General features: G+C 32.5%; 2 protein-coding genes across 3 annotated transcripts in view; one reads left to right on the top strand and one right to left on the bottom strand.

The window, feature by feature from the left end:
• The window catches only part of LOC125070525, a 73,225-nt gene extending 68,031 nt beyond the window's left edge, over nucleotides 1–5,194 (top strand). For both annotated transcript variants that reach the window (XM_047680425.1, XM_047680426.1), the window contains exon 6: nucleotides 4,312–5,194. In XM_047680425.1, the coding sequence (XP_047536381.1) occupies nucleotides 4,312–4,509 (198 nt within the window). In that variant the 3' untranslated portion in view covers nucleotides 4,510–5,194. The remainder of the gene's footprint in view (nucleotides 1–4,311) is intronic.
• Nucleotides 5,195–9,066: 3,872 nt separating this feature from the next.
• On the bottom strand, nucleotides 9,067–14,402 carry LOC125070314 (5-formyltetrahydrofolate cyclo-ligase). Its single transcript, XM_047680125.1, has 5 exons — nucleotides 14,299–14,402; nucleotides 12,560–12,686; nucleotides 10,484–10,736; nucleotides 10,000–10,121; nucleotides 9,067–9,437 (listed from the first exon to the last, which is right to left on the bottom strand). Exons 1-5 carry the CDS (start codon nucleotides 14,328–14,330, stop codon nucleotides 9,342–9,344), a joined length of 630 nt encoding a protein of 209 aa, XP_047536081.1. The 5' UTR covers nucleotides 14,331–14,402; the 3' UTR covers nucleotides 9,067–9,341.
• Nucleotides 14,403–23,735: the final 9,333 nt, after the last annotated feature.

Here is a 23,735-nt window from a genome sequence, read left to right on the forward strand (position 1 = left end):
GTTAAGTGTCTGTCTCGGTAATTGAAAGCAAACCACGAACTTACGCTGTGGGCGTAACATTATAATTCGGACAACATATCAAAAGCTATAATAATAATTTGTTTAATTTTATTCACGTCTATAATCTTAATAATTAATTGTTGAGTATTAATAAATTTAGGGACTAATGAAAGTTAATCAGATCATTTTTTATATAGCTATGTATATGCTTAAGAATCTTGCGCAAGTCGCCTTGCGCTGGCGCCGAATGTACACGTACAGTGGGCCGTAAAAGTTAAAGAATTAAGATATCATAAAAATTAATTGTATTTTTATGTCTGAACGCGTTAATTTTGAATATTTACACACCAATGCGTGGCCGAGTGTACGTTTAAAAATTTATAGCGGTTTTATGTGATCCGAAATGATTTTTTTTATAATTTTATTATCTTGCACTGAGTTTTATAGCTGCGAATGTCGCCATCGCTAATATGTGGAAAATTTTGAACATTTATGATGGTCTATTTTGATTTACTTTGTATAAACTATTTATAAAAGGGAATGTACTGGAGATAGTGAAATTAAAATTATTAATCATTATTAAAAAAAATGTTTTTAAAATCGAGCGAAAAAATCTTTTGTAAGTACTTAATTGTATGGTAACTAGTCCAAAAAATTGTGTTAAATTTCAGCTCAATCGGTTTTGTGGAACTGGTTTAAAATTCAGTTGTAATGTTTGACCCATACGTACGCCGTATACGCCGGTGAAGTTAAATTAAAGCTTGTAAAAGTCTCCGCCTTAAAAATAATGAAAGAATTCAAATATATATGCGCTTTATGATTCTTTTAAATATGCTGAACAGTTTTTCAGAAAAAGAAAGCAGAACTCAAATTGTACTTGTTACAACTGGAGCCCGCAGGATTGGTTAAATTTAAAGCAAGATCTTGAGAAAACCTCTTCTTAAATCGCTCGTTTTAATTTAAGTATCCTTCAAATGGGAAGTGGGGGAAGGAATGTCACTCTAATATTTCGAGTCATCACCTACACATATCGGCACCGTGACCAGCTCACGATTCATCTGGCCAAGAGACCAAGTGCGTGGTTGGCATCCTCATGGTTTCTTCCGGCCAATGACAGGTGGAGATCCCAAATTGGAGATCTAAAAAAGAACTAAACGAACTAACCAAATTTGTTATGTTGGTGTGCGTGACCGTTACGCTTGACACTCGTAAAACATGATACTACTTTAATAGTGTGCGTGTACTTAGCCAACTGTTAGCCACTATTATTTTCCACTAGTTCTCAGCTTTAATAGTATAGTTAGACGTATAAATAATCAAAGTTAGAATAAGCTGGAGTCAACACATGTACGGTATGTTTTCTCAATTATCTCTTCTTTGGTTACAAGATGTATTTATATATGTATATAATGTGATTAAATCTTACTATTCGACTATCCAATAAGAAGGTCGTATTCTATATAGTAGCTATTGGGCAACTTAACTGATGTTAAGTGTATATTTAGAAATAACTAGCAATTAAAAAACTTAAGATGAATAATTGATGATGTCAATCGCCTATATAAATATATAGGAGAAATTATATATCATAAGTGTGTGCAAAGAGAGCGTACTAGTCCGGTCAAATTAGACCAAAAAAAAGGAGTAAAGTTACATAAATTTACAACAAGCTGAAAATGCTTTCTGAAATACATTTTCATTGAGAATTTTATAAGCTTCAATTTTTGTCTGAAGTAATTTTACGATAAAACATAACGTTTTCCTGAAAAACACGAAAAACCATTCGATTTCGGGATTTTCTACCTTTGACCTCAAATATTTTTTCCCGGATACCGGAATGATTCGGAACTTCTGAATATTATTTTTAATTATGTTTTTAACATGTGAAAGCATTTTCAGCTTTTTGAAAATTTTTGTAACTTCGCATGTTTAGATTGACCGGGCTAATACTTTAGATTGGTGATTAGTTGAAAACGCGTCGAAAAAAATATCGAGAAGTAGACAAATCTTGGTCACTAAGTAAACGCTAATATATAGTATAATAGAATGAAGATTCGCGAGTGTCAAGCCTAGCTTTCACGCACACTTAGATAATAAAGTTGGCTCATTTGTTTTAGTTCTTTCGTAGTGCGTCACTCTATCCAGACAAATAATTAATCTTCCTATCAAATCCAATGAGACACCCGACATAGCCGGTGTGAGTTCTGACGTTGTACCAACTGTTTTAACTGCTACCAAAGACGAGTACAAGCACCGTTAACTTCCAGAGCACGGATTTCTACAAATAAATTTGTCACTATTAAAATACCCGAGCCGTTTTAATCCAAAGATCTCGGAACTTGCAGCCTTAAAAACTCATCGCAGACAAACGAGACGATCTAGAATATATACAAGGAAAGTTGGTATAAATTCTGTTGTCTCCGTAATTATTAAATGTAGATAATCACAAAATAGTTACATTTTAGTATCTCATAACGCACATAGCATAGCATAGCATCTTATATTTATTGTATGAGTACATTGACGATGCTAATGAATTTATATATCTTGTAATGCTAACGCTGAAAACCATATTTTATATATTTATCCTTCGTAAATCTCGTGAAAATCTCTAGATAAAGCAATAGAGGAGAGGCCGGGTACTCTTCGCGCCGTCACAATAGTACACCCAAGCGATCCCATGACGTCGCACAATGACGTAGGGTTTTGTCTGCATCTTCTTGATCGAAGGTCTGCATCTATTATCATCGTTAAAACAAATTAAAATATCCTTTACACGATACTCTTAGTAAGAACTTTTGATAAATTAAATATAAATCAATCAACGATCCAGACTGTAGATTCTTCTAAAAATAACTTCGAACTTTGTTCCATCAATTTTATGCAATAAAATTTATATAATGAATACTGACTCCGATCTTATATATATATATATATAAGCTCGGAGTCATTTATACAATATATGTATAGATTATCTTACGAAAAAGCTGATTTTGTATGACCAAGGTTTACACTTTGGTTCTTCAGTAAAACTTATTGTGATTCTTTCTTAAATCTCCGATATTTAAACTCATACATTATCGACGTTCGTCTTTTAATTAAATTTTAATACAAGAAACCCTTTACCGTTTTTCGCAATCACGACTACAATGCGTCGTGATCTTCTAAATTGGTCATTCTACGTTAACCGCATTGAAATAAACCTTGGCTTTACTAAGCTGCATTAACTCACACGATGACTTTAATAACAAATACGTAAATATGTCAAGAGAAAAAATATAATTATTTTGTAATGAGACTTGCATTTTTAACCTTTTAAAATTTCTAGTTAGGTAATTTATATTTAGTTTGGATTATTATATTGAATAATGATAAGAAATAAAACATTTTTTAATGATGGGATTACTGTAATTACGTTAGAAATATTGTGTTTCGTTAGTTTTCTTTTTTTTTTAATGTAAGCTTTTTTGTTTTGTCTGAACCTGGCTTTACTTTGTAATTCTTGTACGTTTCTCTATCGTACGAATTTTGGAAAATATTTCATATATCAGATATTGGATATCGCAGAATTGGTAATTAGAAATTCCTCTATCCTTCCAAATGAACTTTGTGTACCCATCATTAAAAAGATGAATGATTGCTTCGAATTAAAAATGCTATCAAACGATTAACGCCATCTATTGGATGATAACATACATAAAGGAGAAGATCATTAGTAGGTACCTTACAAGGCGGTATCGGTATCTACTTGTCGCTAAATAAATATAACAATTGCCTATTTAATTAAAAAAAATATACAAGTGTAATAAAGATTGACATTTGTCGAAGAATACATTTTAAAGCTACCATGAATTTAAGCCATTTTCTATTGTTATCAAATATATATCAAAACCGAATGTGTCGTAACAAAATCTATTCATATATCTTAATCATTCGCTTGCAATTATCTATTTATTTGATATCGAATTAGTATCTCTTACTGCTAAGTGAAAGTTATATATGTAGTTAATATAAAAAAAATCCTTAGTTTATACTGAGCCCCCTTTTAAGCAAAATAAGCGCCCGGGCACAAGCAGTGTTCTGGCGATTTAAAAAAATGATTTTTAATTGACTTGTGCCGATGAGTCAAGTCTAGCATTATTGGGGACGTGTCCCTAACGTGTCGTGCCCGAGTTTTTGGCAAACCCCGTACGCTGGGTTGAGACAGGCCCGTTCGCACTTACGACATCCAGAGTTTGATATAATGACTCGAATTTGACAGAAACCACACAATGAAGCCAAATAATATATCTCATCTTTATTATGTTTCAGGCGACAAGCGCTTTATTTACTCTGGACGGCGCTCGTGGTGAAGAATTAACGAGAAGATTAGCACGTGGAGAGCGCAGGAGAAGAAGATGTCGAGCGATTCTAGCGGTTTTAGCGCTTTTGTTGCTTCTTGCCGCCGTCGGAGCAGTCGAACTGCTTCTATCTCGAGGACAGCGTGTTTTCGGAGCAGTGCTTCGTTGACAAATAATGTTAACATACTATTTAACATTTCTACTCCTCGATAAAATTTAAGTCTCGATATAGCCGAAATAGCTCGATATCAATCAAAATTAAACATTGATTTATTGGTACACACAAAGATTATTTACATCGAATATAACATTTCTTCATCAACTGGTTTCAGCTGATAGAATAAAAACTACTGTGATTAAAAGGCCACTGATTAACCCGTAGATTAGTCGAGATCAAGCAACTCAGCTTGTTAATTTTGATCCATTTGATTGTAGTACCAACATAAGCCTTTTAATACTTTAACAAACGCATTAAGGAGCGTTCAGAATCGCCAACTTTTTATAGTGCAACGTAAGATAAATTCGGGCTGGGAAGGGTTATTGGTGACTTCATTTTTATTAATAAAAAAGGCTAGACTAGACTCCGGAAAAGCTATTCTGATAAACAAAATCTGCCACTTGATACGCAACCCAATCGTAAAAGATCCAAAATCATCGTGGTGATACGCAATTTTGACGCGTTTATTGTTTAAATATTATGTTTGTTATTGTCAATTTTGCGTATCACTTTCTGATATTTCACGATGACATCTCCGTCGTTTTGCATGCTTCTACAGATAGATGGATGATCGTAAAACTCAAGTTTCGATTACATCATTTTTTTATCGTTCTGTAACAGAGAGGTGTTTATTTGGTTTTGGTTTTAAAGAGGATTTCATATACTATTTGTATATATTATATATTATAAGTATATAACTAGTTAAGGTTTTGAAATCATTTTAGATTTTAATTGATATTTATGTGATATAAGGTTAATTAATTCGTACACATAATTGGTATATAATTTTTTCTATTATTTGAAGGAACGATCCTCGCTCTTAAGAATTTCCTAAAATGTTCAATTTATTATGCCATTTATTTTAGAATTATTTAATAATGAGTATTTTTTAATGTAATAATCAATTCCTTGTTTTTCTTTTTTAAATTAGACGAAGGAATTATTATTATATTGTTTTTTTTTTACTATTAAGTTTATTATGTAATGGAAGCATATCTGTATGTTTTTTTTGTTTTAGTATTGGACGGTTTTTAATTATGTTTTAAATTTTGGTTGAATTTGATCGAAATTGAATTCACATATAATAATATGTATTTTAATGAATATAGCCATTTTTAGATTTAGATTTAAGTATTTTTTGTGTGATATGATATACTTTAGACATACAATTATACAATAAGCATAATTATGTATATCGCTATAAATTCTTAATATAAAAATGTATAAGTTTTGTATTACTTTTATATTAAAACTTATGTAGCGTTAACGAAAATTATTTAAAAAAAAATAAAAATACAACATGCGAACAGTTGGCCTTATAGAAATTTCCGAGATGACGTTTAAGTTGATTTTTTCTTATTTAAAAAGTTGTGTGAACGCAGCTTTACAAAGTATTTACGTTCCATTCCTATAACGATGTCACAGTCGCGTTGTTTTCTGTGCCGAGAAATGGAATGTTAAATAGGACCTTATTGGTATGAAATAAATTGAATCCACCTTAACGCATAAATTAAATGTATTTAAAACGTAAAGTTATTTTTTAATGTGTGACGCGTAGTAATTGACAATTTGAAAACCCTGCTGAAGCTCACTTCTGTATTGTTTCTAAATTAATTGCTCCTATTAGAATACCAGGACATAAATTCTAGTAAATAAAGACAGTTTATAACAATTGAATCGAAATGTCATCGTTTCACGTTAAGCCGAGTACCTCTTCCACAAACGCAATTTTTTTATGGTATAGGTTGTCAGACGGGCAAATGGGCCACCTGATGGTAAGTGATCACCACCGCCCATTAACAATGACGCTGTAAGAAATATTAATCATTCCTTTTAAACGTTGGGAACTAAGATGTTATGTCCTTTGTGCCCGTAGTTACACTGGCTCACTGATCCTTCAAACCGGAACAAAACGATACTGAGTATTGCTGTTTGGCGGTAGAATATCTGATGAGTGGGTGGTACCTTCCCAGACGGGCTTGCACAAAGCCCTACCACAAAGATAAACCAACCAAACGATTCAATTGGTTTGGTCGGGATATAATCGAGATCGTATCGTACCGGTATGACTTAGTAGAATTATCTTCCCGATGGTGCAACTAAATTGGTTTTTTATCAAAATATGTACTATATATGTATATGTGTACTTAGATTATATCGAATAATTTACCAATTTCGTTTTATTCTATCACGTTTATATTAAATCTTTTAATAAGGTTTTTTTATGATATAAGTTTGCGGACGAGCAAATGGGCCGCCTGATGGTAAGTGGTCACCATCGCCCATAGACAATCACTCACCCTTCAAACCGGAACACAAAAAATTCTGAGTACTGCTGTTTGGCTGTAGATTATCTGATGAGTGGTACCTACCCAGACGGACTTACACAAAGCCCTACCACTATCCAATGTTATAATAATATAATACTAGCTATCCGTCCCGGCATCACACGGGTACAATATAGATCTGTGTACAACTTTAAGATTGAAGAACATATATAAAAATATTAATTCTCAGCGTTTCTTTTCTATAATATGCGTGTATACATATAAACCTTCCTCTTGGATCACTCTGTTTATTCATGAAACCCGCATTAAAATCCGTTGCATATTTTAAAAGATTTAAGCCCACAGATAAACAATCATGTTAATATTTTAACATTAAACCAATCGACAACAATTAGTAATAACTTTTTTTGTGTAGTCAGATGTATAGATATATTTTAACGGTAAGATCTCACGATATTCATTTGGAATCACAAATAATTGTATTCAATGCCCAGTGGGTTTTTAATGTTTATATTAATAGTAAGTAGATATATATATTTTATGATTAAACTACGGCTATTGTCAATGACACAAGCATATTGGTGTCTATGTGTGTGTCAAACAAATTAAAAAAACAAAGTGAAACACTAAACTGACACGTTTAAGACCTTAGTCTATAGTGTCATCCGCCATTTTAAATTATATTGGTAATAAACGTCATTTGAGACGCAAAACGTAACAAACGCAAACCCTTTGTTTACGACGTAACTAGGTAAAAAATATGTTATGGTATTTAATAAATTGTATGAATATTTACCATTTAAGATGTGATTGACGCTTGTAGTCACTTACTTATTAAGGAATATAAAATACTTTGTATTGTTATGTAAGAATTAGTTAAAATTTAATGGCTGTAGATACTCTAAAGGTAACGTACGAATTTGCACAGAGTGCATTATTTTATGTAGAAAAAAAATTATATTATATTAAAATGTGTTTTATTTTTCTCAATCCAGAAAGACGTGTTCTTTATTATAATAAAACAACTCACATTAACTTAACTTCCATTATATTAAAACCACTCAATACATATATTAATTATAACTTTAACAGCAAAGTCAGCAAATATCCGTCCTTCCTAGTTTGTCCTCCATTTTTTTCTCCCGTTAAAAATCCCCGCGCTTCGCCGTGCCAGGCAGTACCAGCTCGCCTCACCGCGCCACGAGACGAAAGTGACGGGAGTGCCACAACACGGTGTCGATAATCGAATCAATAATCATACTTTATACATATTATTTCAATTTAAAAAAACGTATTTAAAAGTCAAAGCAGTACTAAATATTATTATTTCAATTAAAATTATATATGTATATTTAAAAAATCATGACATTACTTTAATAACTATATTAATAAAACAAATATCATACAATAAACAACAAATTTAAAAGCGAAATACAACTCACTTATTCATCACGAAATCTCATAAACTACACACCTTGAAACACCTACACAAACTTGAAATTTGGCAGGTAGATTCCTTATAGGGTGTAGACATTCGCTAAGAATTTCACGAAACTCTATCCCGAAGGGGGTAAAGCGGTTGGAAGTTGTTTTATAAATTTCGCGCGGGTTAAACCGCAGGTTCACCTAGTTTAGTAAATTCTATTATATTACACTTCAACATTGTTTAATTTTGGTTATTTGTTGCGATAATTTTCAACATAATTTGAGTTGAAGTATTGAATGTCGCATTGAACGGATCAGTTCGAAATCGACGGATAGGATCAGGAATTTATGTGTAATGATTGCATCATCGTAGAAAATATGTTGAAAATGCTTAATATGTTTGATGTAAGGCGTAAATTAGTAGCATCAATCATCCAGTATACGTGTTCCTTAGTGGCCGACAATGCATCAGCAACTCACCTTATATGCAGGAGTCCATGGGCAACTGTGACCACCAAGAACCATACCATACCATCAAGAACTTGTGCCCGATCAAATGTTGATGGCGATATTTTAAAAAGTCTATGCATAATTCGAAGGCAGTACTCATGATTTTTCGGACGTTTCGAGGTACATGAGTAACACTGCCCAATTTCAAACGTTATGATGCTACCGTAAATTCATTAATAATACTAGATGGAATCAAAGAAAAATATCTATTATGAAAATAAATATTAACATTTTCTTTTAAACATGAGATATTTTTAATAAAACACAATATTTTTTGTCATATTTAAAATTAACAACATCATTCACAATATTTATAGTAATTCATGTAGTTACAATTATTTAAGTCATCAAAGATATCACGATAATGTTTTTACGTAAGTATAAAATATTATTTTTATACAAGGCAATTTGAACACAAACAGATTAAAAATAAAATTAATAACAAATATGCAATGTCACACGTAAAAAAACAAAATTTTTAAATTTAATTATATTGAAAACGTTGATGTCACAAATCACTTACATGTACAATATGACGTGTTGTCACACGTCATATTCGATTCAATCGTCCGCAAATAGAACTCCATCGATTCTTTGATCCATTTCATTCATTGGAACTTCATCGAACACTTGACATTTGAAAGCAACCGCTAATATCTAGAAGATAGTAAAGTATATAACTTTCTACAATATAGACAGTATTAGTATATATGTATATTTTATATGAATGTAAATTATTTTTGAACGAAAACTGAGTGACGTGGTCAAGATAGTGACGACCAAATCGGTGATTTTTAAGGAAGAAACCTATTCTTACACCGTTAATGGGCCATTAACCATAAGTCTAAGAGGGTAAGGGTCTTTTTCGCATGTAGTTCCACTCAAACATTTACACTTCAAACCAGAACCCAGAAATACAAAATCTACTAAACGGCTTTATGCAAAAAACAGTCCAAACGACGGTAAGTTTTGATTCAAAGAAAAATCGACTCTCACCGACTATTGCGGCTTAGTTGTAATAAAACGTTGCTTCAGCAACAACATGAAGGTCATTTTAAAGAATCAAGCAATACTCGCTACAGGAGTTTGTCTATCCGGGTAGGTACTAGGCACTCAACATACATATATACTACCCCTAAACATAAACTCACTTCAAACATCGCCAATCTCTATGGCAACTTGCAAACGATATTTCAATTTTACTGTGTCTGTTACTAACCTTAGGAACAGAATCATTTGCTCTCAGGTTTGCCAGGAACTTATCATAATATCCACCACCATGGCCCACTCGACCACCGTTCTTCGTAAACGCTACACCTGGAGCGATTATTAAATCTAATCCTGTGGAACAAAAACATTTCATTAATTCATGATAGAGAAATAACGACTCCATTCATTTAATAATCTTATTTAAAGAATAGAACAGAGCAAAGAATAGAATCGAATTAGAATGTTAAATATTTTTTGTTACTAATCTATTCTGTGTATGCCAGAGATGAAAAGAAGTGCTTACAGACGAGGAGTTCCGTCCAATAATATAACAACTAGTTTTCAATTATATTAATTTCATTGTTTTGGTCTTTATTCTTACAAAACGTGGTTCTTTACAAAACGTGTCCATTTTTTTCCGCTAAGACGCGATCTAATCCTAGTTTTATATAAAACAAAAGTAAAATATCTTTGAAGTCTAATATTTATACTACCTTTTTCTAAAGCGTCCTCTCTTTTCATGTCTTTGGAATGTTGAGCTATTCCGTGTCTTGTCAATGGCATGCTGGTCTCATCCCCAGCCTCCAACCTCAGCATCTTCATTTTACCCCCTGCGTACTGCGGCACGAAGGCCGCAGCGCCTCTTGCCTTGATGTGAGCGATTATGGGCATCGTGTTGATTTCTTGATCCGTGCTCATGAATATTGCTATCCTGTTTGCTGATTTGTAGTGTGGGTGGTTTATTACCTGGACAAAATATCAGAATGGAGTATTATACTGCAGACTATTGAGACCGTATTTGAAATACGTTTAAATCGTCCATAACACGATTAAATAACATTTGGTAGCTTAAAATGAGGTACCCTATTGTATATACATGTTTTATGTCCCAGAAATGGGCCGGAAATGGGCGACAGGCCAATTGATGGGGGTTATCAAAAAAATAAAAATAAATATATTTATAAATAATTTAAAAAAAATATTCTCTTTTTTAAAAAAAACGAGAAATTGACATCCTGTGACAGCCTTTCAAGCTTTATGATCACGAATCTTGACCAAGTTTCGATTTTTTTTGTATAACGGGTCCCTGAATAACCGCTTTATAAATTGTAATCTAAAATCGATACAAAAATACCTCAGTTTTAGAAAAACATCATTTTAATTGCGTAACCATTATGAAAAAAAGATTACATCATGCATCTTTATGTGACTGTCTTATAAAAAAAATGCTACGCTCTTTTGACAAGTGACTTTAAAAACATGGCACATTTAGTCTAGTAATTCTAAAATGGTACTATACTTAGTAGACTACACCTAACATTAGGTAGAAAAAAAATGTAAACCAATTAAAAGTTAATTATTTTTATCACTTAAATTACTATAGATCGTTTGAGTACGAATCTTATAATATAGTGACAATATTGAGCCGCGTGTGAGCGAGACAGATAGTGTTTAATTGAAGCAAGGACGGGGGTGTCAAAAGTACAGCACAACGAATTTTAAAGAGAAACGAGTTTCACCCAACGAGTCACAACGAGTACATAGTCTCCTGTCTTGCATTTTGTCAAACGATGTTGCAAAAATATAGGGAATATCCGCAATTTTTAAACAAAATCCTGTGGTCCGATGGATCTACCCTAAAAAAAAGACGGATACATGAATCTGCTTAATCTACACGAGTGGCATTTGGAAAATTCACATTTAATGCGAGAAGATCAATCTCGTTATCGCTTTAAAATCGCTTGCAAACCTATTAAAGCCTATTAGTGCCTAAGAACGCCCCTTACGATGTCGACATTATAGAGACCGCGTTCGTTGGAGCAACGTGGTGGAACGAGCTCCAAACGTTCTCCTCAAAAGGAGAGCAAAGACCAACAGTGGGATATTGACGGACCGCTACTTTAGTTATATTCAGATCATAATTTATAAGACTTTTTCAAAAGTAACTACTGTGAGCAAAATTCCGCAAAAATTGGCCTTAATTTTTGTAAAATTATGACAAAAGTTTTTGTAAAAGTATTTTTATTAAAATTGATTATGATTAAACGATAACAATAAATAGTAAAATAATTGCGTATTTAATTGTTACTACTCTGTTGTACGTTTGAAATTGTTTGTATAACATCTTGCTGTTTGAACCTATGATAACCTTGGTACGAGATGTAATGTGACAGTATTCATTTATGTAAATAACAAACCGATTCAGAATTTAAATATGTTTGTAAACATTATTAAATGCATAAAACCCAAAAAAGAAGAAAAATAGTAATAAAAACAATACAACATAAAAATTGATGAAAAACTAATTATACCCTTATACAGCCCTTAACAGAAAGCAGATGGAGCGTTTGAAATATTAAAGTGAAGCAAGAGAAGCGGATACAAAATTGAAACGGGAATGCTAACTCCCGGTAGTAACTAACAATTTGTTAATATGTCAGTAATTAATAATTGAAGTAACAGCACTTTTTTGTTACCAAAAAATAAAACGAGTCATTTTAGACTGTTGCATTTTTTTAAGTACTCCCAACGGTGTGTACGAAGCATTATAATATTGAATGTATCCTTACCTGATTATAAACGATTTCTGACTGTCTCTTCTTCTCCTCCTCTGTTAGAGCCGCGATACGAGCCGCCACTTGTTCTCGTATGAGCATCTTCGCTGGATCCGGTGTTCGACTCATTTTGATTGATGTACTGAAAATTAAGTGAAAAATTATCGTAATTGTAATGAAAACTAAATATTAATTTATTTAAAATCATAGAACCAAAATTTATCTCTATACCCTAGTCAATTCCTCTTGACTGATGTAGTCTACAACAGCTAATGATACATAATCATATAGAGCAAGGAACGGCTATTTGCGAGTCTCTGAAAAGACTAGATTAAAGAGGCGGTTAATGGAACGAATAGCATGTTATCCGTTTGTCTGTCCGTATTATATACCTACATACCAGAGGGGAGTTCGAGTAACATCCATGATTTGTAATTCAGTGATATTAAATTTCCTAAACCGCACAAGTAACACACGGGTGTAACTTAACGCCATTTGTTTAAACAGAAAATCTCCGTATCTCCAAATGTATTATTTAATTATTAAAGATATTTGTTGTTGCATTGAATTGAATAATACAAAAAAGGTTAGTTAAAGAAAGGGGGGCAGACTATCAAATTTTAATTTAAAGAATTATATTGACACCAATTTGCTCTGCAACATACGAAAGTAATATCATCAGCCTTTATAAGATCATCGCATGAATTATTAAGGTGAAATACATTTCGCTACTCATGTGCCGATTAAAACAAAAAAAAATATCAGTTTGCAATATAAACAATCAATAGAGGCTTAGTTATTGTTCAGATCAGATTTACTTGGTGGTAGGTCTTTATACCTGTCAGGGTAGATGACACACCCACTCATCATATTATATTCTACCGTCAAACAGCAATATTTAGTATTGTTAGTTGTGTTCCTGTTTGACGGATGAGTGAGCCAATGTAAAAACAGGCACAAGGTACATAACATCTTAGTTCCCAAAATTTGTGGCGCTTTGGCGATGTAAGGGATGATTAATATTTAGTGCTAATATCTATGGGCCGAAATAATCACGCACCATCAAGTAGCCTAGGTAACCCATTTATCACTCTAACCTTAATGAGATATAAAAAAAAGATATCTTCCTACTCAGACCATTCTTTTGTTCCGACACATCTAATCAATGTTTTTATAATATCTATATGTTATCTGCCTAACGTTAGAAGATAAGAAATTGTATTCAGACAAATTTATTCATACAATAACGAATTACGATCGTTCCACCTACTTAGGCAAATAAATATTACGACTGGGGCCTCTTGCTTAATACTTATTTAACAATTATTTTTCTCACGTATTTTCTATGTAACTTACAATGTATATAATTAAACTTGACAAAATAATTGTGATTACTAACCAATGTGTTACTAAGTACGTTTAATTTTTTCAGTGAATTTAATGAAGCCGGTGCATTGAACTTTGTTAATCTATTTTAACATACAATTAAATTAAAGAAACTGAAAAATAATTGCAAGAAGGTAATTTACTTTTATTTTAGCTAATGCTAGTGACATAGGTACAAAAAGACGTATTTTAAACAACCATGTATAACGGTTCGATTACTATAATGAATAGTTTAAAAATACCACTAATAGATGGCGCCGCAAACGCGAAATAAATAACTAACAATTGTAATAATTGGATATAAAATTCAATTTAATATAAATACCACATGAATGGTTCACTATAAATGATTATAAATAAACTCTTACCTGTAAAATAACACAAGATGCTTCACCCTCATCCAAGCACAGACTAATATGCGTTATTTTGTTTACACAAGATAGCGGTATCTTGTTATCGCGTTTGCTTGACAATGACAAGTTAATGTTGACATACTTTATTTAATTTGTTCTATGGGCTTAACAGCGCCATCTAGTATTCCATTACGTTACTTCGTAGTTAGTGCTGCACTACTATGTAAGTTCAATAATTTTTAAGTTGTGATTTAGAATGTTTACAATAGATGGCACTTATACGAGTAACATTTAAAAGTAGTCCATTAAAACGTAATAGATATTTTTAATTATTTTATTATCTTTAAATTAGCCTATATCAGATTAAGGTTTTACTTATTAATTTCAATTTTGTAAATATTTGATAGTTTTTGTACATTTATTTATAATAATTAATGCGAATACTCCTTGCTATCCGGTAGAACTACTAACGGTTAAAATTTGGCAATCTAGAGAAAATTGTTATCAGTCGACTTGAGGTGAATACCAAAGAGTTCTGATAGCTTCATCTGTGGTAATTCTACCGCCAAACAGGAATATCGTAGTATTATTTCAGCGTAAAGAAAATAGGAAGAGTGAGTGAACTAGTGTAACTTCACTACATAAGGGACATAACGTCTTAGTTCCTTAAGATAGTGGCGCTTCGGCGATGTAATGATTGCTAATATTTTTCAGTCAACGGTCGGCGTACCTATATAATAAAAAAACCACACAGCTCAAGGCGGTCGATTCGATTGATGTGGGCGACACACAAACTCAACACGATCCAGATCTAATCCACTCAACGGTTCGAACAGTTTCGCGTACAATTTGCGATTATGGTTCACAATAAATAACATAAATCTGGACCCTCCTTTATATTTACCAGCTTTAGTAGTGCTAAAGCTGTAAAGTATAAAGGCGTATTCATCGTCTTCATTATGCATGCAATCGCTAACTACGCGATGAAAACTTAACTAAGTTTTCATCCGACACTCTTTTTCATCACAAGTTCATGCGAACGTCGACTCCCAAGCAGTTGACTTAAAATTGACACACAGTGATGTCAATTACTTATGAAAGAAGCTAATTTATTAACACACGGCTTCCAACATTTAAATGCATCGCTATATTTTGAGCAGCTGACGTTTCACTCCTACTTTCCGTTTGCATACGGTACAGAGAACTTTTTGGGCAATAGTATACGCATATATGATTAAGATACCGGGAAATGTAAGCAATTTACGAAATTTAAAAAGTTTATTAAGACCAAATTAATATATAAGTCTTATTATTCATTAAAAGAGTACTTTTTAGACGCTCGGGCATTGTAAATCTGTTTATTTGAAAAGAGCAACTATGCGAGTTTCTTGCCGTTTCTTCTCGCTGGAGGCTGCTTTCCGAAACGGTGGTAGTATTTTGACTATTGGCGATTCAAAAACGCTTCTTGGTGAAGTTTACTTGAATAAAATTGATTTGATTTGATTGATTAGTAAGAGATAAAACATTGAAATCATTTTTTTCCGACTTACTATTTATTTTACATATTTTTTTTAATTTTTTTTTTTATGGCATTGGTTGGTGGACGAGCATATGGGCCACCTGATGTTAAGTGGTCACCACCGCCCATAGACAAAGGCACTGTAAGAAATATTAACCATTCCTTACATCACCTATGCGCCACCAACCTTGGGAACTAAGATGTTATGTCCCTTGTGCCTGTGATTACACTGGCTCATTCACCCTTCTAACCGGAACACAACAATACAGAGTACTGTTATTTGGCGGTAGAATATCTACATGCAACGGTATCTCCCAAACTATCACGTGATCTCGGACGAAAACATTAACTGTATGACTCGATAAAATAAATTTACGATAGTAAAAAATCATACATCTCAGTATGAACTTTCACTAATTAGTTGAGCTGTAAAAATGATATTAAAATTCTTTGTACAAAATTTTAGAATTTCGAAGTTTTTATTTTTCAATTAAAACTTCCCAGTTCCGTGAGTAATTAAATATTTTTATAATTTATTAAAACTCGTTAATAAAGGTGGCTTAATAACAATGTTAGGCTAATTAACGAAGTTTTCAACTCAATAATTACACAAAAAAAGGTTTATTATTTTAACACAACCTTTTAATTTGCGGTTCTTGGCAAAGGTTGAAGAACTCGATTAATTAAATTGTTTATCGCTTAGGTAAGATCCCTTATAATTATTTATATAAACTAAACTTCGTGAAAAAATAATTAAAATAGCTATTTATTATAATCCAATGAGTACTTATATATTTATTTGAGTATTATTTCGCCAGGTTCGTTGGTTTGTCGCAGGAGCAGTTTCCTTTGTTTCTTGTGGTGCACCCTGAGCAGGGCTGGATCAAACCATATGGCTTTTTGAGCTTCATCCCAGAGCCCCCTGGATTCAAGGGGGCCCCAGCTAAGTCAAGTCATAGTCAAAAATTGACGGTAATGCGAAAGAATAAATAACTTTATTAAATTAAACAGATCGTATGGTTGCCGGCCTGCGAGTCCTGCAATTAATCAAACCCATTCAATTAATTTAATACAAGTCTACGTTGAGTTATGTCTTAGGTGAGCCCCTAAGTAGTGTTAACCCAGGGCCCACTAAACTTACTGTTGGTCCATGACCCTGAGCAAGGTAAATGGCTCTTAAGAGTGTTTGCAGCCATGGCAAACTACTGACGTGACGTATGAAGGTGTTACACAAAATGGAACTATCAAACATTCTTGATAAGTAGTAAAATCCGTGTTTTTTTTTATTTAAGTAATTTTAAAGGAATTCTCTTAAGAAATCTTGTAAGTTTAATTGAAAACTATTTCATTTAAAATTACAAGATGTTCGCTAATTAAGCTGTCTGGTGAAGGAGACATCTTTTGATGCCTTAATCATTATCACAGCGCGTCAGCTTTTATCTCAAAGCTCGACACCTGTCCACTGAGACGTGGAGCCGCATAATTATTTGTTTGTATTTACTTTTGGTAACAAATCAAACAATTTATTAATGATTTATTAACATTTGAAATTATCGTAAGTTTTAGTGTAATATTTTTGGTTCGAAGGGTTGACTAAAATATAAATGTCGCACTTATTTACAGTGGAATTATTTATTTGAAATAAGCTGAAGCGAACAAACGAACGAAATATTCGTGTATTATTCCATTTTTTCTGTCCCATTTACTGTTGAAACATTTGGACCTTGGAGTAGTAGTACAAAAATCTTCATCAAAAGTATAACACCTCGCCTTATTGCCTCCACTGGTGACAGGAGGGCTGGTTCACTTTTTGCCCATAGGATCGGAATTGCGTTTCGACGGAGAAATATTGCTTAAATTATAAAATTCCACGTTGACAGACGTCGCGACAAAGGGACTTAATATAAATACGATAAAAAAAGTAAACTCTCGTCAATGTCCAAGCTGTTGTGACAGTAACTGTTCTCCCTTAAGAGGTTTAAAGGTTAGAGGGTTGTCAAATACAGACGTGAAAGAATTCCATCGCATATAATTAGTTTTCCTCTGTGTTATCTTCAATCGCACCATGTTGAACATGAAAACGGTAGACATTTTCCTGTTCGCCATTTCGGTTCTGAGAAAAGAAATCCATCATGTCGAATTTCTATAAAATTTGTTAAAGCAATTGAGAGAAAGTTTTATTAATTTGTTAAACTCTAATATGCGCTAGTAATATGGTCAGGTAACAGATGTTATCAAAATAAATAATATTTATACATTACATTAGATTTATTTGTATTATATAAATTTGATGTTTATTTATTAAATACTTTTTAAGGAGGTGACTGCATTTCACGTTTGCCGGTTCACGTAAGTAGCGATATCGAAAAAAATATTAAAACAATCCAGAAATGTCGAAACGCGTAGATATTTATCATAGTAGATACCTATCTATCGTATGTATATCTATCTATATATCGTAATCTAAGCTCTAGAGCTTAGTCCAATGCTAAAATATCTGACTAATCCAACGAGACCACGGTATTCGAGATTGTATATTACATTTTATATGCAAAACTTGCATATATCACTGAACAAGACATGTATTATAAATAAAAATATACTTCAATCAAAATCTTGGTAAGAGATTAATTGCGAAGATTATGGTAAATAATTTCCTGGTAGTTTATATCGATAGAGTATCACGTGGTCAAGTCAATTATAAGCATACTTATAGTTTATTCAAACCACGAGAGGACAAAAGCCGTGTAAGTAACATTTGACAGCGAATTGACGTGTTGACATTGGTCAAGAACTAAATTACTCTGATATGGATTTGCGAAAAAATTACGTTTTGAACGTTGTCGAAACTGTTATCGGAAATTTGGAACAATTAAAGTTATAAGCTTCAAACGTTGACTCACTGAAAGCAACCTACAACAAAGAATCCAAGTTTGTAAGATACATATGTACATATGGAGAGGAGGTAATGTCTAAACGGTTCCCAAAAAAATTGGACCGGTTTGACTCGGCAAAAGTTTTGGTATAAGAATTAAACAGAGCCTGCTTTTTAGGGTTCCGTACCTCTAAATGAAAAAAAGAAACCCTTATAAGATCAATTCTTTGCCCGTCTGTCTGTTAGTCTGTATGTCATAACCCTTTTCCCAGGAACTAGAGGTATAAAGTTTAAATTAATACCAAATACAATGATGAATGATCCCAGGGAGCGTCGAAAAAATCATACATCTAGTATGCATTGTATATGCATGCTAAAGGCCGTTTATGTCACATTTCCGACCTAACCTAAAAACAGAATCATGCAATTAATCGAGAAACACAAGTATACGAAAAAGGCATTATTATATATATATTATTATAATATATGTATATATAATAGGTGTTTAGTAGGGAGTGTATGGATTTGAACTCATTTTATGTATGCTTAATCTTTCCTTACTCGTAACTTTGTTACAGATTATCCATTAGCCAATTATCGGAGAGAATGTAATTGAAGATTGTCCTTTAAGCGTTTTTCTTGGAATACGTGTTCTCAAGCCTGGATAAGAGGGATCGCCAGCTTTTATATAATTGCCATTTAGCGCTCTTGTAGCGTAAACTGGCAGTACAAAAGTTACATTAAACATGCTATCGGAGAATTAAAATATAATGTCACCTGAAATGAACGATATCGTCTCCGTTAAAACTACGCATACCAGTAGTTCTGGTAATTACGATTATTTTTATATCTATCATTTAATAGAAAAATAAAACATAATTAAATATCTTGGCAAAATTGCTTTAAAATAACTTGATATAATAAACGTACAATGTTCTGTAGCTACATATGTGCCAAGGACACTTATATCACTTATTTTTCTCAAATTTGTAAGCGCTCTGGTAAATACCACCATAGACGTTGGCGCTATAAGAAATATTAACTTATTTCTAACATTGCCAATGGTACAATATACGGTATTTCTGTTTGGCGGTTGAATATCTGATGGGTGATACCTACCTACTAAACACTTATTCATTATATCATTTTTGATAAATTGTTTTTTTTTTTTTGGCAAATAAGCACCTGGTAACTGGTCCTTACGTTCGCAGTCATTCACGTCAATGCCCCGTTAACCAAGGATTCATGTATGTTATATTCATTGTGATTGTAATAACACTGGCTCAAAAAACCTGAACAGAGCAATTTAAATTAAGAATTCATAATTAATGATGTGTCGGTGATTTAATATTCACGCGATATATCTTCGACTAATCAATTATTAAAGTGTGTATTTGCGAATAAATGTCATTATGAACGTCGACGAAACTGTTGCCGTAACTTTGGAAGTGAGTAGTTAGGTGAAATATTATTGTATTATTAATAAAGACATTATATTAATCAAAACTTTTAGTAGTGCACAATCTAGCTGAGCTATTAACGAGTCGCATGAAATACGTATATCTAAGGTTTGTTTATCTTTATTCCTTTGAATAAGCTATAGACACATTACTAACAGTATTTAAAACGAGACAACAAGACTACAACACAAACTCGTGAACAAGACATTCGTAGATAATGTCGAAATATCGAGCTCCAACAAATAAAAATAAAAAACATGGTAAATATCCCGTTTTAAATACTACTAGTAATAAAAATAACCATGTTAATTTAAAATCTTATATAGATACATTGTTAAAATTGCTTTAAATTAATAAAGTAAGGGTACCAGCCTCGCCTTAAGTACAACAAGCGCTCGGATGCAATCAGTGTTGTTTGCTGGCGATCTATCCGAAACCTATCCAAAATATATAATATACCTATGTATGTCATATAATATGTGGTATTTTACCAAAAGTTGAAAACTAAGTAAGAACGTGCTAACTTGGAAGATCTCGTCTATGTTGTTAAAGTAACGTTGGATATCCAGAATCTATAGAAATGAATTTCTCGTGCGATGCGAAATTTGGTTTAAAATTCAATTATTATATTGCTTAGAAAGGTATGCAGTGTAATAAATAAAAAATATTTTCATATAAGCCGTAACCGTTGCGGTTTCGTTCGTGGAATTTAAATTTTTACTCACGACACGTTAGTATAATTCTGAAAAATTGTATCTTATACATCTTTCGAATAAATACGGTATGACGTTTGAATGTCAATTGTTTCAATCTAACGATTAACGCTGTAAAGCGGATCTTATGTCGATATAGTTTTTGTTGTGAAAATCTTATTAAGAAAATAAATGAAATACGAAATTAAAGAAAAAAAAGATAAATTAGGGCTTAGTCTGTGGTGATGATTTCGAAATGACAAGAAGAAAAGACAGGAGCATTCCTTATATTCCAAATTTTACAGAATAAATTCCATATCTACCGCAAAACGAGGTTGTTAATTTTTAATCTTTACGAATAAAATTTGATTGTTTAGGGCGATTGTGATCCAAGATTCAGAGAGGGCAACATGAGTAGTGAAGTCGTTGCACGTTGCAAAATTGCCGTAAGGCCTATCTGTTAAGTCTACAGAGTCTGAAAGTCTCGGGTACTGCTCAGTTTCGCTCTACCTCACGATGGACTCGCCAACCGCACGGTTTATCCGGTTTATTAGAATGCCGTGAAGTTTCGTCTCTTAACACATTTATTATAGAATACCGCTTAAAAGTAATATGTTGTCTATTTATGATGAAAATTGCAATTTATGAAAAAATAAATTGAATTTAAACTATCTATTAATTTTTAATCAAAGAAATTATAACGTTAATATATCTATTAAAGATACACATATACCGTGGCAATCTTTATACCTACAATTCTACAAATCCATACTTTTTGCAGCGTTGGCTTGGAAAGCGCCCGGACCGGCAATTTTCTCTCCAATTACCTTGACGTTATAAGGTTTAACTTGTAAAATTGCAACATATAATTATAGTACAAAGGCTATATGCATTCTGAAAATAAATTAATATGGAAGTTCCAAATGGTTCCTAAAAATGATGAGCAGGTTTTGCGTCAATCCAGTAGCCAAAAACAAAGGAACTATATAAATATAGTTCCTCTTTTATAGTTCCTCTTTTCTATAGCTTTTCCAGTATGTTACGGGACTTCTTAATACTATTTTCATCTTCAAGACGTCTAAAGAACTTACTAATTATTATATATTTAGGATTCCGAATCTTACACCTTCTTAAATCATTTAATAACAAAACAAAAAAAAAACTCATGTTCTCAATTACATAACCATAAAACCAAAATAATACAAACAAAAATTCAACGTACTTACAGTTTTATAAAAGTTAATTTTTACTTTAATAATGGAAATGAGTTGCCAAAATATATATTATCAGATAATTGGCGTTACGTACTAATGACTGGTGACATTAAAATAATTTTGTCCCAGTATCCGGGCGATCCTGGCCAATCCTGTTATTCTTTACACGTATTTTTTTAGATTTTTTAAACGATAATATTATTTTAGATACTGTTAGTAATAAAAATAACCGTGTTAATTTAAAATCTTATATGATAATATTATTTATTATTATAATTGAAGTTTATAATATTTATAAAAGATTTTTTTTTTAAAGAAAATTAATATTCCATGTGAATTTGAAATTACACATTATTTATAAGAACTGTCCTGAAATTTAGTTAGAAATGTTATGATAAATACACCTCGGTATTTAAGGCGTAGATAAATTGCTAGCTAGCAGCACTAAACAGGGCACTTTGTTTTCGGGTATCGATCGCGTTGTACAAAATTTGTATACCGAGTGTACATAGCACAGCACTAGTACTTAGTCACACTAGTTACTATTAGATGGTGTTACCTAGCGGGAATATAGCATTACCAGCTGTCCGTCTCAACTTCTTACTGGTAAAATTCAAACAACGTAACAACTCCTCGTTTATCAAAGTTGAATTTATCAAATATCCTTTCTCAATGAGCGGCTATGTCGCGAAAGGACCAATTATGTAAAATTTACGTCTATCGGAGACATAGTTTCGGAGACCTCGCTGTGACTATGATTTCACTTATAGCTGAACATATAAAATCTTTTTAAAAAAAGAGAGAATAAGAAGTAGCCAGGTGCCACGGTCAGCAACATAAATAAACTTAGGTAAAATATTTTTAATTTAAAATCACAATTAATCGGGTGGCTGGATGATCTTATCAGCATAATTAGGGTATCATCCTGCCACAATGCGATCTTGAGAATATTTTAAAAGAGTTTTCACAATCCAAAACTTTAGTTTTAATGAGATTTCCGAAAATTAAAAACGTTGAATTTAAAGTGGTTGACAGTTTATATTAACTTCTTTGTCAGCTGGGCCACTCATAAAACCTCAACGGGCGGCAGAGTGAGTATATATTATACGGCCCATTAATAGATATATATGTAAACATTTAAAAAGGCCGGCAATGCCCCTGCAAGCTTCCGGGTTTGTAGATGTCCATGATCAATTTCTATCAGGTGAGCCAACCGCTCGTTTGTCTTTTATATCATAAAAAAAATGTCAAGTGGTCTCCTTCGCAAGCAGATATAGTAACTGTAGGAACTCATATGTTAGATGTTATGTGCCTTATACAATAATACTGATGGTTAGAACCACGTAGATGGAACAGCAAAACAAAGCGTTATTGTTTCGCAGTGGAATAATTGAAAAGTGAGTAGTAACTAATCAGACCACAATCAGGACACAATCCCCTATAACCGGTAAATTTCCATGATTAAATACAACCGTATATCGGTGTTTAGGTTTACCGACATGCACGTGTGTATTTAACGGTGTTTCAAAATTTGTCAACGTCATTCAAACAGTTCCTTTTGTGTAAAAATATTTTACATCTCCCTCGTGAATTGTGACTAATTTTATTAATAGTTTATGACGGGCTATAATTTTGTTTTTTATTTATTTAGTTGGACGGGCAAATGGACAACCTGATGGTAAGTAGTCACCG

Source organism: Vanessa atalanta, chromosome 17 (assembly GCF_905147765.1).
Source record: "Vanessa atalanta chromosome 17, ilVanAtal1.2, whole genome shotgun sequence".
NCBI classification, from domain to species: Eukaryota; Metazoa; Arthropoda; class Insecta; order Lepidoptera; family Nymphalidae; genus Vanessa; species Vanessa atalanta.